The sequence below is a fragment of the Argiope bruennichi genome, chromosome 7 (assembly GCF_947563725.1).
Source record: "Argiope bruennichi chromosome 7, qqArgBrue1.1, whole genome shotgun sequence".
NCBI classification, from domain to species: domain Eukaryota; kingdom Metazoa; phylum Arthropoda; class Arachnida; order Araneae; family Araneidae; genus Argiope; species Argiope bruennichi.
In genome coordinates, this window is record NC_079157.1 from 129,240,792 (window position 1) to 129,254,236 (window position 13,445).

Here is a 13,445-nt window from a genome sequence, read left to right on the forward strand (position 1 = left end):
GAAAGAAGGATATTTATTTTCTTGTCGACAATGGGTACATTCACTGAAACTGAATGATATATAAAGGAGAAGTACAAATAATTTTTTTCTATTTTTTTGAGATTATAATTCAAGTATACAATATATATATACATATTCCCGCTTTCAGCAAAAACCAATTTCTTGGCATTATCGTGAGCATCCAACATGCAACTGGCCATGCGAAAAGCACGGATTTTCCTGTTTCAAAGCAATAAGTTGGCAAAGTTTTATTGCAGTCAGAAGAACGGTACGGCAGCGCATAAGACACGAATAAACAAAAATTCATTTTTAAACATCAGATATAATAATTGTATCATGCCTATAACCGCGCAAGTGCAAGTAGTGACAAAATTTTAACGTAATCGAGATTTATATATTAGATAAACTACGGTTGCTTTAGCTTAACAATATTATCTTTTAACTACTCCTGGATCGACCTTTAAATCCTATACTACATATATAAATCCTAAAATCTCCAATTCATTTATTTAAAGATCTGGAGAGATTATAAAAAAATGAATCTCATATTTGTAAAACTAGGGTGGAAGGTTAGATTGCTGAGGTAGTCCCATCCAGAAGAATATGTCCCTTGCCTCTCATGATGCATAATGGCAATTTTGCTTCGCACTGTTCTTCAGCCTCTCGGCGAAGATATCTCCCTTTTTTTAAACGGCCCTCGAGGCTGCGAAGTGTAAGATACGAAAATTTTTATGATCCTTATTAGATGAAGAAGATTATTTTTTTTTTCATTTTAACAATCTCTCTCGGAAAGTTTCCTGGATTTTTTTTCCTTCTTCACAAGTGGGACGCAAGTTAAAAAAAATATCACAAAAAGAATTCACACCTGATGCTATTAGGAATATCCCAGAATTCCACCTACAAAAACTGCTTTTTCTTCAATCTGATTAAAGGGGTGTGTATGACGCACAACCGCAAAAAGATTAAATTCTTCTGAAGACCTCCCTTCCAGTTTGCCCACCCCCCATCTTCGGTGGCAACAGACTTTTCTCCACTTGTGGGAAATGATATTTGGGTTTTGATTTTCAAATATCCTACAGTTTTTTGTTCGCCCTTTTTTCTGTCATTATAAGGCTGTCGTGGAAAGATTAATTTTGAAGAAAAAAAAGGGAAAATGAAAGAGACATTTTTCTTTCTAGGTGAAATATTTTATTTGATAAATTCATACATGAGGTGGTTTTCTAAAAGAAGAAGGAAGCTTTTTTGCTTTATCGCAGCATTCCTTCCAGCCCCCAGAGCGGGAATAGTTTCTAGACAAGAATTTAAAATTTTATGAATATGCTATAAAGCATTCTTTGTCCTTATTTCTGGTTCATGAAATTTTTAATGCGTAAAAGAATCTTTTTAAGGAGAAATAAAAACTAATTTCTGTAAATTATTCTAAACTCTGGATTTCCCCCCCCCCTCTGTCTCCAGGGAAGACGGAGAGTATGTAATGTATCGAGTATCTATGGCATTCGTTCATTGCATTCTAGAACAAGCGAGAAACAACAGAAAGTAAATCAATAACAAAAGAATTTTTAGGCAACTTTCCTGCAGTCAAGTACGAACTTACAAATGGTCGCTTTTAGTTCATAGCATTCGACCACTGAGCAATTCAGTCCATGGAAAGTTAGTACAAGTTTCGTTACAATATATATTCATTTTTAGCGCAATAAACAAATCCTTGAATTAAGTGAATAATTAGGCAACCAAATATTTTTCCGAGTATAAAGGGTTAATATTGTTACGGAACTTTCTCCTGTAAGTCCGTAAAGTTAATGGATTCGTTTGCACTGAGTGTATTGTATGAAAACAATCAGCAGGCCTCAGTAACAAATGACGACGACTTATTAACACGAATACAAAGCCAATAAATATACAGTCAAGAAGAACACAGCAGCTCATTAGCCCACAAGTATTAATCGGTTGAAATAACAAACGTAGTACACAAAGCGACCAGACAAAATTCAGCAGGAGAGGGAATCTTCGTAGCATCACTCTAAGGTCTCTCCAAACGACTGCAATTCTCCACTGTCTCCTTGCTTCAGCTGTATCCAACTACCGACACACTACTAAAGAACTGGTTACTCCTCACAGAACTTGATGCTGCTTCCATAATAGACACCAGGACACGGCACACGGCACAGTTAAGCAATCACTTGAGCTCCATACAACTCTTGTTGCTTCGTTATCCTCTGGACGACTCGTTATTTGTATACGACTCCGACTGACTGCAGCTTGAGACTGCCGGCCTTATATAGTTCCCGGAGGGTGGGTCGAGAAGGTTCTGGATCAATCAGGCGTATTTCGATTTCAATAGGTTCAATTGCTGAAATTCTCGAAGTTTCCAGAAATATCTGTTTTGTCGCCAAGGCGCCAAGCTTGTCTCCAAGCTGTGACGCGGCACCCGATCAGCACCCAACACAGCTGATCGGAGCACGGTTTTTCCAGTGTTTGAACTAACCGTGCTGAGAAGCAACATTACAGGTTTGTAACAATATCTTTGTTTTCAGCATTTAGTCATAGTTATACTGGGAAAAAGAGTTTAGTGCAAATCAAATGAATAACAAATTTTTTGTCACATGGATAACAAAATCTAAAAAAATTAACAAATAAATTTCTGCCTGCAACAAGCATTGTGTTGGTGTATTTTATATTACTCAATACTTTCACTCGGTGAATGTCAAAACTTGAATTAATATTTTCAGCTAGCTTGGCAGAAGTCTTCTAAAAGAATTCATTTTAACAAAAGTGTTGAAACCCGAAAACAGAAAAAGTTATGATTACGATAATAGCTGAATTATTACGGATAATAACTACTTGAAATTGAAAGATTACAAAAAAAAAAATCACAAAACTTTTTGGACACAGAAAGGGGTATAGCTCAGTATTAGAGCATTTACTATGCAACCATATGTATTACTTTCTAACTGTATATGTGTCATCTCTTGTTTTTAAAAAAGTGGGACTTTAGGAATTTATAAAATAAATTCCGCCGTTAACTGATTAAGTTGTTCTTTAAAATTAAAAAAAATTATATTATTCAATGGCGCTAATTTTACAATCACTTACTTTTTCTACAATATTTTCGAAAATTCAATTAATTAAAGTCACGATAAACATAAAAGAAACCTTGGTCCCTCAAGAGACATTCGGAGTTATTTTTTCAGTAACAAATATTACTAAATTGTAGAACAAATCGCCTTATTTTAGCAATAGTTTTCTAGCTCAAAATGTTGGTACCCAAACGTAATAATTCGGGCATTCCTCCTTGGCGATGATCGAGGTTCTAATAATGCTATAAACCGATCGGAGGCGATCGAAGAACCGCATTTGCAGAAATTGGAATTGTGAACTTTACAAAATTGATTTGCTAGGAGATGCATCCCGTTATTTATTGTGGAGCCGTTAACTACCCCAATATTTTTATTGTGTCATCATTGGAATGGAATATATTTCTTTAAACAGCAATGTAACATTCTTAAACTCGAAGTGTCCTCTCACCTGCAATTTTATTGTCGGAACAAAGTATCTTCAATTATAAACTCTTATTTCCCGTCAATAGTGAGACATTCTAAGGTAATCTATGTGAACTATGCTAGCACAAAATATGTTCATAGTTTGCAACAAAAATCGAATTTAATAAACGGACTGGTGTTGTCCAAATTTTGATAGGAAAAAAACATTTGGTTGACAGATCGCGACCAAATTTCATCTATTTGAATTTTTCAGGTGGACAGATCATATAGGCAAAAAAACTCTATTTTTTAAATGTATTTGACTCAAATGACATAAAACCCTCCATTTTATTGTATAAAGCACTTTAAAAATTTGATGATATAATTTTTCTTTAATCACGGCAATACTTTTATTTTTATTTTAATGGGTATTAGAGAGGAAATGCAGTAGATAATTAACGAGTTATTTTAAATAACAACTCGGTTTTTGGATGATTATTTCCAGTGAATAAATCATTCTATGTTGGTATAGTTATGAACTTCCATTTTAATATATCTTTCACACTTTCTTTATACATCTATATTTGTGAAAGGAAGACGCAGCTTCTTAATTTTTTTTAGAGCGATATTATTATTCAAGGTTGAAATGACTACGCCTCAGCTGAAAGCCATTGAAACTTCAGATTGAGACGAAATATTATTATTGTATAAGGACTATCCTGAAAAAAGAATAAGACTTTATTTCCTTAACTATTGCAATTGCTAATCAAATAAATTACCAAAATGCATTAAAATACTCTAGCTTCTATAGAGCGAAAAAGTAATGGCCTTGATATGGCCCTCACAGATCATTTAAAATTGCAAATTTCATGCACCTATCTGTAAGATTTTCTGATATATTAAAAGGCAAATTTATCGAATTAGATCCTTTTAGTATATCTCTAACCGGTAATAGAACGAAACTTTCATTAAAATTTTCAGCCATAATTATATATCACAAAGCATTATTAACGAAGTGAAATCAGAAAATAATAATTCCTTTTATATTTATTCAAAGTAGCTTTATTTTAACAATACTTGTATATATGCGACATTTAATTACGTGCGATATAAAGAGAGGTGTTTTGAGTTTTTCGGGAAAGAGCGTGTATTGCAAAAAAAGGCACCCCACAGTTCAGACATAATGTCAATCAAAACGAATTGACAACAAACGGTTGTACAAAATGAGACAAGTCAGAGTGTTTTAAAAACACATTTACAAAAAATTTCTGGGAAGATGAAAAAGAATGAATTTTTACTGTTCCAAAACTGAACCTTTTGAAGATAAAAGCTTTTTTCCTGGTGAAATTGCCCCCGTTGTAAAATTCTAGATGTCGATGTGTAGTTGTCCATATGACGGTTGTAACAGTCCAAGATATGGATGTCAGTTATTGAGCTGAAATATTTTCTGCGCAATCAATTTTGGGACGTTAAACTCTGAACTGATTGTCTGTACTCCAGCATAAGGATCTGAAAAATATCAATTTCTGTATGATTTGTATAACGCCCCATCCTCCCTGGGGAAATCTGTGGTTCCTAAAACTGCTCTGTAAATAATACGCTTCCTAAAAGAATGCTGGGAATTCAGAAACCTTTACATTTTTCTACGATTAAATCAGCTTTGTGATTACATGCAGCATAAATCGTCAGTATTTCCAAGCGTTTCTTCTTATGAAATACGTCATTCTTTTAGAAAATGCAAAGTATTTTGTTTTTTTATTCAGTATTTCTCCTGAATACCTTAAAGCTGAGGTGTCGTCCTCGTCATCTGACCGCGGTTCAAAGGTAGGAGGTCCGTCCCAAAATAGTCCTAATGGTGCTTTAAACGGTACGTTAATATAATTAAACTAAACTATACCAGGATACCTTAAATGTCCGTTTTTCCTTCCCTATAAAGTCGAAGCTGCAATGTGAACCAATCAAATGAGCAAACTTATGCATAATTAGTAAAGTTCCTGATGATGACTGGATATGTACTACTTGACATGTAATTGCATATAGCATTTTTTCTGCATTGAATAAATTTGAAAAACCGTTTCCATCTAAATTCGTGATGAGTCCCTCTAAATTTAAAACTAAGTATATCTCTGCAAATTCATTTGATAGAAACGTGAAACTTTGTATGTGAGTGTTTAAATATATTTTAATAATTGGTACTATGAGGAAAGTGTAAAAATTACATTTTAAAAAAAAAGACTTTTTTCCCCCATCAACCTACACGGAAGCAAAAGCATTTTTATACAATTTTCCACTTTATTTAACGAAATTTCGTATTTGGGAGTATGTGCCCAGTTACTATATTTTGAAATAAAAGCTTGTTTTACCTTTTTAGGACATAATGCATATATTACTTATAGTATATTTTGATAGTATGTTTAGTATAGTATATAGTATGTATTTTTCATAAAATAAAAAGAAATGAGATTTAAATATAAAAATTATACTCGGAAATCTGTGAGTTGAAACGATAGTGATCGACCGGTGGACTATCGAGACATTTTGGGGAAAGAAAGATATTTATGGAACATTATATTCTCTTTATCTCTCTATTCATTTTTGTTCAAAGTTTGTCTCTATCAAAATGATATGATTTTAAAAGCACCTAAGAATAACTTTTGGAATCTAATGGACGTAATCTAATTTTTTAAAAAGTTCCATATTATTCAATATTGTTCTTTGGTTCTAATTACCTGTGCGAATCTGCGTTTAAAATGATGAATATAATTAAGACAACTTATCGTTTCTATCTCACAGACGGCCACATAGAAGCCAATGCTAGATTGGCAGCTAGTAATTATAGTAATTATTATGTAGCCGAAGTGTTCTATTAACTACGAGAACTAACTTTAGATAAAATGATTTATTTTTAATGTATTTTGAATTTTTTATTATTGAATGCATCATTTGATATTATTATATTTGTGGCTATTATTATTGTCACGGTTTGACATCGAATCAGATAATATTCTTATTCATATACTTTCATTAAAGACTCTGCTTTCGAATTTCTTGGGTGAAAGGGCATTTGTTTATGGCGTAAATATAAAACTCAAAGCCATTCTCAAAAGTAAACACAACCTCTTTTAATGAATTCCAAACTACATATATATCTTTTTTAACACCGTTGCCCTTCGGAACAAAACAAAAGTTGAAACATAGACAATATTAATAGATATAGAGAATCAACGCGACATCCTCCCACCTAAGTTAACATTTTACATTAAAACTTTAACTTACACATAGTTACAAGAAAGATATATAAAATTAACAAAATTAAAATTGTTCACAAGTCCAGTCTTTTAGGTATTTTGACCGTACGACCTGTTCTAGTCTTTTGAAACTGTGGCTCAAAGCTTACATCACACACATTGTTAGAGCCAGACTCTTTACAAGTTTCCAACTTCTTAGTTGAAAAGTTCTCAACAATAAGATCATCATTAGAGACTTCTAGTGGATACAGTCTTGAGTTGGTCTTAGTAATTCTCCATTTGCCGTTTTAAGTCTCACAAGTCTTGTTACTCCATCTTGACCTGGAATAATCTCTATTATTTTTCCCAGTGGCCAATTCAGTCGCTTGGTGTTGTCACTTCCTATCAATACAACATCACCGATATTCACTTTCACTGATCTTGTCTTATCCGATTTTTGAATAAGTGCTCCTAGATATTCGGATCTAAATCTTTTTCGCAGATCCTTTTGTAAGTTTTCTCTGTATTTGACTCGTTTATTCAGACTTCTGTGTCCAATATCATCAAGATCAGGAACACCACTTGTTTGAATGTCTTGAAGAAATAGAGATGGACTTAAAGGCATCAAAGTAACATTTTCAGTAACATAGGTCAATGGACGGGAGTTGATCACTGCTTCACAGTCGCAGAGAATGGTGATCATTTCTTCAGAAGTTAAAGAAGCTCTTCCTAGTACTCGCCTTAGTAAACTCTTGAGAATACCTATTAATCTCTCCCATAAACCTCCCCACCATGAGGCAGTTGGTGGATTAAACTTCCATTGAATTGGTGATATAGATGTATCATCAATAATCTGCTTCCAGTTTAGATCTCGTAGCGCATTTGAAGCTCCTACAAAGTTAGTTCCGTTGTCACAGTAAATTATTTTACTTCTTCCTCTGCGGGATATAAATCTTCTAAGGACTAGTAAAAAACTCTCAGTAGACATGGACTCAACCAATTCTAGATGCACTGCCTTGTATACGGCGCAGGTGAATAAGCAAATCCAGGATTTGGTGTTACCTTTTAAGATCACTGGACCATCAAAATCAATGCCACAAATTTCAAATACAGCCGCTTCTCGGAGTCTGTCGTTTGGAGGGTTTGCTGTGCAAACTTGCACGCTTTTTGCAGAAAATCTTCTACATACGGTGCACTTATTAATCAGAGATCTCACCGTTTTTCGAGCATTAAGAAGCCAAAATCTCTCTCGAAGAATATTTATTAAAATTTGGGTACCAGCATGTGCATTTTTCTCGTGATAATATCGTATTAATCTCTTGACCACCTCATGATCGGACGGAAGAATAGCTGGAGTTTTAAACTCTTCTGAATCCTGTCGAAAGGTAAGTTTCGTTTTCAGTCTGAGGATTCCACTCTGATCCTTAAATACTCCTAAAGTTTTTAATTTATTATCTCTCTCGTCTACAAAGCAATCCTCTTGAACCATTTTGATTAATAATTTCTTGGCTACAAAAATTTCATCAAAATCAAGGTCTCCATGTCTTTTCTTAATTTTTTCAGCTCGACAATTAAAGGTAAACCGTAGAATCCAGGCAATTAGATGAACTATTTTCTGGTATTTCGAAAAATATTTGTAATACCAGTCTTCCTTAGGAACAAAACTTGTAGAAATCAAACTTCTTGTCACAGATGAAACTATGGTCTTTTTCTTTTCTCGAACAATCTCGTTTTCATTTAAGCTTAGATTTCCTTTTGGCCAATCCTCTTTAGGCAAGTAAAGCCAACTTGGTCCTAACCACCAGTTAGATTTCAATAAAGTTTGAGCTGAACAACCTCTACTCGGGAGATCAGCAGGATTCATGGAACCAGGGATATGTCTCCAAGAACTTTTATTTGTTAACGCTCTAATTTCCTTCACTCTATTCTGGACAAAGACATTCCAGGCTTCTTCTCTCATAATCCATATCAAGACAGTCGAAGAATCAGTCCAGAAGTAAACTTCTCCACTCTGTATCTCTGACAAAATAGAAGTTGAAAGTCTTGCTGAGACAGTAGCTGCAAGTAACTCAAGTCTAGAGATGGTAATCCCTTCCTTTCCTGTTGGTGAAACTCTACTCCTGGCTTGTATAAGTTGTACTTTAACTGAATTACAAGTCTGTATTCGGATGAAAGCAGCGACAGCATAAGCATGCTTACTAGCATCACAGAAAATATGTACTGAAATATTTCCACTTGCAATCTCTGAACCAAAATATCTTGGAAAACGGATTTTCTCTAAACAGTCAATATCTTTTAGCCATTTTAAAAATGTATTTTTTGTAATTTTATCAACTTCTTCATCCCATGTTATTTTCTGCTTCCACGTTTCTTGAAGCAATAATTTAGGAATTAGGATGACAGGACAACATATACCAAGAGGATCGAACAGTCTATGAGCTGTAGATAAGATTAATCGCTTAGTTACCTTTTCAAAGCATAATTCTTTTACACTTGCAGTATTAATTCGTAGAGTGTCAGATTTTTTATTCCATACCAGGCCGAGCACATTTGTATCGGCAGAAGTATCAGCATTGACATCACTGAACTCCCACCCTCTAAGCTCGAATTTTTTCTCGGCCATTACTTCAGTCGAAACGTTAATAAAACGATGTAGTTCTTTTTCATTTTTAACGCAACTAACACAATTGTCGACATAAAAACTATGCGCAAGTTTTTGAATGACATCTTTTGGATACGAAGATTCTCCAGTTCCTATTTTTTCCAAAACAGTTTGTAAATGAAGCTGAATAGTAGAATTTAGAAGAAAAGGGCTACTCGATACACCAAAAACTACACGGCAATGTCTGTACTCTTTCAGCTGACCATCATTACCAATCCACAAAAACCTCAAGTAATCTCTATCCGTGGGTGAAACACCTATTTGTAGAAAGGCTTTTCGGATGTCAGCAATAACACCGATCTTCTCTTTTCGAAATCGGGTTAAAATACTCGGAATCTGCTCTATTAGATTCGGCCCCTTCTCAAGACAATCATTAAGACTAGGAAATCCCTTTGCCTTGGCCGAAGCGTCAAAGACAGGCCGGATTTTTGTAGTGCTATTCTCCTTGATAACTTCTCGATGAGGCAGATAATGTACTGAAGCCTGATCATTTTTGGAAACTTCCACAATTACTCCCTCCTCAAGCCATTCCCTAAAAACATTCTCATAAGCTTCATAATTAGACTCGGTTTTAAGACGTTTAACAGTCTTGTTCAGTCTTCCCTTTGCTAAATCAAAATAATCTGGGAGTGGTGGATGATCTTCCAACCAAGGCAAATCTACTTCAAAACGATCATCTACCAAATGAACTGTATTTAGAAAATGCATTCGAGCAGCTTCTTGTAACTCGATCTGGCTTTTCTTCACAGATGGGTCAGTTATGCCAAGAGTATTCAAGGACCATAAGTCTGTTATTGTCTCTGCTGTAGATAACATGAACTTAACTAATAAAGATGAACATTCACTTCTCGCAGTATCAGTTATTCGTCCCATTACATACCACCCAAGTTTTGCTTCAATCGCTACGAGTCCACAAGACATTTCACGATAACCTCCTGTCATGAGCTTCCCAGCTACATCAGCTACGATAAGGATTTCAATAGGATCTTCACAATTATCCACAATATTTACATTATAAGCAGTTAACTCCTTCACGCAAAACTCATTCACAGTAGGTGGCACAGTTTTACAAATAATTTGTTCACTAAGAACTTTAAAATTACAATTATAATTCTCATGTACACTCGATAAATACAAAGTATATACATCATGTTTACATACCCCAGTATGCTTGCCACCAAATAGGGAGTGCTGCAAATATTCACAGCTGGTAGGCTCATAGCTCATTTCTTCAGCTGTAGCTCGTAGTAAATATGACCACTGTGAACCAGTATCGATAATAGCTCTTGCTGCACGTTTTTTCCCGTTGCCTCTAATTACAACTTTGAATGTCTGCAGGACTACGTTTGGATTGGTAGACAAGTTGGAAAGAGCTTGATCCATTTCAGAACTACTATCAGTTCTCTTATCAACTTCAAGCGATTCTTTGTCTTTAGACTCAGATGTCGGATTCATTTTTCTACACAGAAGAATGTGGTGTTTTTTGCCACAACACAAACAACTAGCTCTGACATTACAATCTCTGACAGAATGTCCAGTTTTTAAGCATAAAAAACAATTATGAGATTGTTGAACAATTGCCTCTCTTTGCTTCAATGGCATTTTTCTTACTTTAAAACAATCTCCAGAATAGTGTGCATTAGAACAAAATATACACTGTTTTGACACTTGCGACGAAGTCAAAGGATCATTTGCACTAGGTGCCTCATAAAAGTTTACATTCCTAGTTTTATTTTCACTCATTTTTTTTATCACCAGAAAATTTATTATATTTCACTTCCGCTTTCGGTTTAGAAGCGTTGAAACTTCTAGAAGCAAGAAGAATGCGTTCTTCTGATTCAACCTCATCTTGTAAAAATTCTAAATCACTTTTTTCTATTTTAGTTGAATTTTGATCGGAATCATTCGTGTTCGTTTCACGAACTCTACGATGAGCCGATCTATAACGCTCCCAAGCAACCAAAGTTTCTTCGGGTAGCGATGACTCAATTAGAGGAAATAACATAGCAGCATATTTCTCCCTAGTAACTCCTAATAGTTCAAGTGAACGTGGTTTACTCTCGAGTTGATCAAACAACTTTCTTAATGAATTTTTTGAACAGTTCTGTTTTTGAAGAACTAATGCTAGTAAATCTCTAACGTATACTTGAATTAATAATTCTTCCCTGCCAAAACGCAATTTTAATTGTTTTAAAGCTTTTTCATAGCTATTACCACCTGGAGGAAAACTCTGAATTAATTCTTCGGCAGGACTACCTCGTTCCATTGCTTGAGATAGATATGAAAATTTATCGTGAGAATCGATATTAATGTCCTCATCAATTTTTTGAAACTGTCCCCAAAAATATAACCAATTGCGTACATTACCGTCAAAAGTAGGTAATTTTATTTTTGGATAATTTAATAAGGTATTCGTACCAATATTAAAACTTTCATTTTTAGAGGATAACTGTTCAATCACAAATGATTCTAACTTTTGTTTTAAAGATCTCCAGCGATCAATGTAAGTTTCCGACTCATCTACTTCTCTCTCGATTTCAGTATCGGAAGTCTCCTCGGAATACAACAACTGTTTAAATTTTTCTTCACATGCCATCATTAATAAAGCTTTCTCCTCAATTAGCTTTAATTTATTGATTTTATCGGCACAACTCAGTTGATTTTCTGCCTTGTCAAAGTAATTGCATGCTATAGTAAACAGTCTTCTCAGTTGCTTCCTATCTTTCAAAACAATTTCCATAATGAAATAAATGCTGAAATGTTTCGTACTTACTCTTAAAAAGCAACCGAGTCCTGTCGCGGACGCCAGATGTCACGGTTTGACATCGAATTAGATAATATTCTTATTCAGATACTTTCATTAAAGACTCTGCTTTCGAATTTCTTGGGTGAAAGGGCATTTGTTTATGGCGTAAATATAAAACTCAAAGCCATTCTCAAAAGTAAACACAACCTCTTTTAATGAATTCCAAACTACATATATATTTTTTTTAACACCGTTGCCATTCGGAACAAAACAAAAGTTGAAACATAGACAATATTAATAGATATAGAGAATCAACGCGACAATTATTATATTTGTATCTTGCTATTATTATTATATTTGTATCTTGCTATTATTATTATATTTGTATCTTGCTATTATTATTATATTTGTATCTTGCTATTATTATTATGTTTGCAGTTAGGTAAGTACATATTCCGTATTTATTATTAAGTTATAAATAAATATTGCAGACCTACACCACTGGGTGGATCGCAACACCTTGAAAAAATTAGAAGTTGCCCGTATCCTGAAAAATTCTGACCGTCACTGCTCTAAAGGCATCAAATTCATGAAAATGTGCATGTTTATTCATTTTTGTTCGAAATTATTTCGAATTATGATGGATTTTAATTCCTCAGGAATTTTGGAATCTTTTGTGACGATGTTTAAACGAATTATCTTGAGTTCACCACCTCTTCAGAAGTATCCATGTGAAAATTTTCACAACATTAAAATATGACTGACCATTCCAAAGAGAAATGTCTTGGAAACATCCGTCATTTGCTATTTACAGAAAACGAATGCAAATGCACCCTTCTCCAGTTTGCGTCCTGAATGCCTTTTAATACTTACTGATACTCCCCGGGATCGGTCAGCATAGCGTTATCAGGAAACAGACAGTTTCTCAAGGGCAGATTTGGAAATTGTGTCATCCTGTCTAAACCCATCGGATGCTTGAGGGAGACATCAGAAAGCTCTTAGTCCGAGATTCCCGGGAGATCTGCTAATCTATTCGAGATTCTTGAGCAGCTTCGGAACTTATTACAACGGAAAGTCTTTCGAGTTTTCGAAGATTTGAATAGCATTTAAAATGCTTGTTGCTCAGAGTGCTCAAATGAAGCACACCCTTTATTGTAGAAGTTTTAAATGACATGTTTCCTCTCTGTTTCTCTGATTTTAAAGAAAATTTAAGGGAAATCATGCTAAAATACTCAAGAAGTAAATTCGAGTAATTTTTTTATGTGATTACAGTCTAGTTAACATAGTGATAGTCAAAAATAATTTTTTTTTTTTACTACCATTATCAATTG

The 13,445-nt window shown here is 34.3% G+C and overlaps 1 protein-coding gene across 1 annotated transcript; it reads right to left on the reverse strand.

Annotated features, from left to right (window-relative positions):
• Nucleotides 1-6,965: 6,965 nt before the first annotated feature.
• On the reverse strand, nucleotides 6,966-10,823 carry LOC129975576 (uncharacterized). Its single transcript, XM_056088639.1, has 3 exons — nucleotides 10,530-10,823; nucleotides 8,387-10,397; nucleotides 6,966-8,215 (listed from the first exon to the last, which is right to left on the reverse strand). The coding sequence occupies exons 1-3, from the start codon at nucleotides 10,821-10,823 to the stop codon at nucleotides 6,966-6,968; spliced, it is 3,555 nt and encodes a 1,184-aa protein (XP_055944614.1).
• Nucleotides 10,824-13,445: the final 2,622 nt, after the last annotated feature.

Coding starts and splice junctions, on each gene's coding strand:
- LOC129975576 (XM_056088639.1), bottom strand. CDS start 10,823: ATGAATCCGACATCTGAGTCTAAAGACAAAGAATCGCTTGAAGTTGAT. Junction 10,398..10,529: donor TTGGTGGCAAGCATACTGGG/GTATGTAAACAT, acceptor TTTTGCGTGAAG/GAGTTAACTGCTTATAATGT. Junction 8,216..8,386: donor AGTTTCATCTGTGACAAGAA/GTTTGATTTCTA, acceptor AAATTTTTGTAG/CCAAGAAATTATTAATCAAA.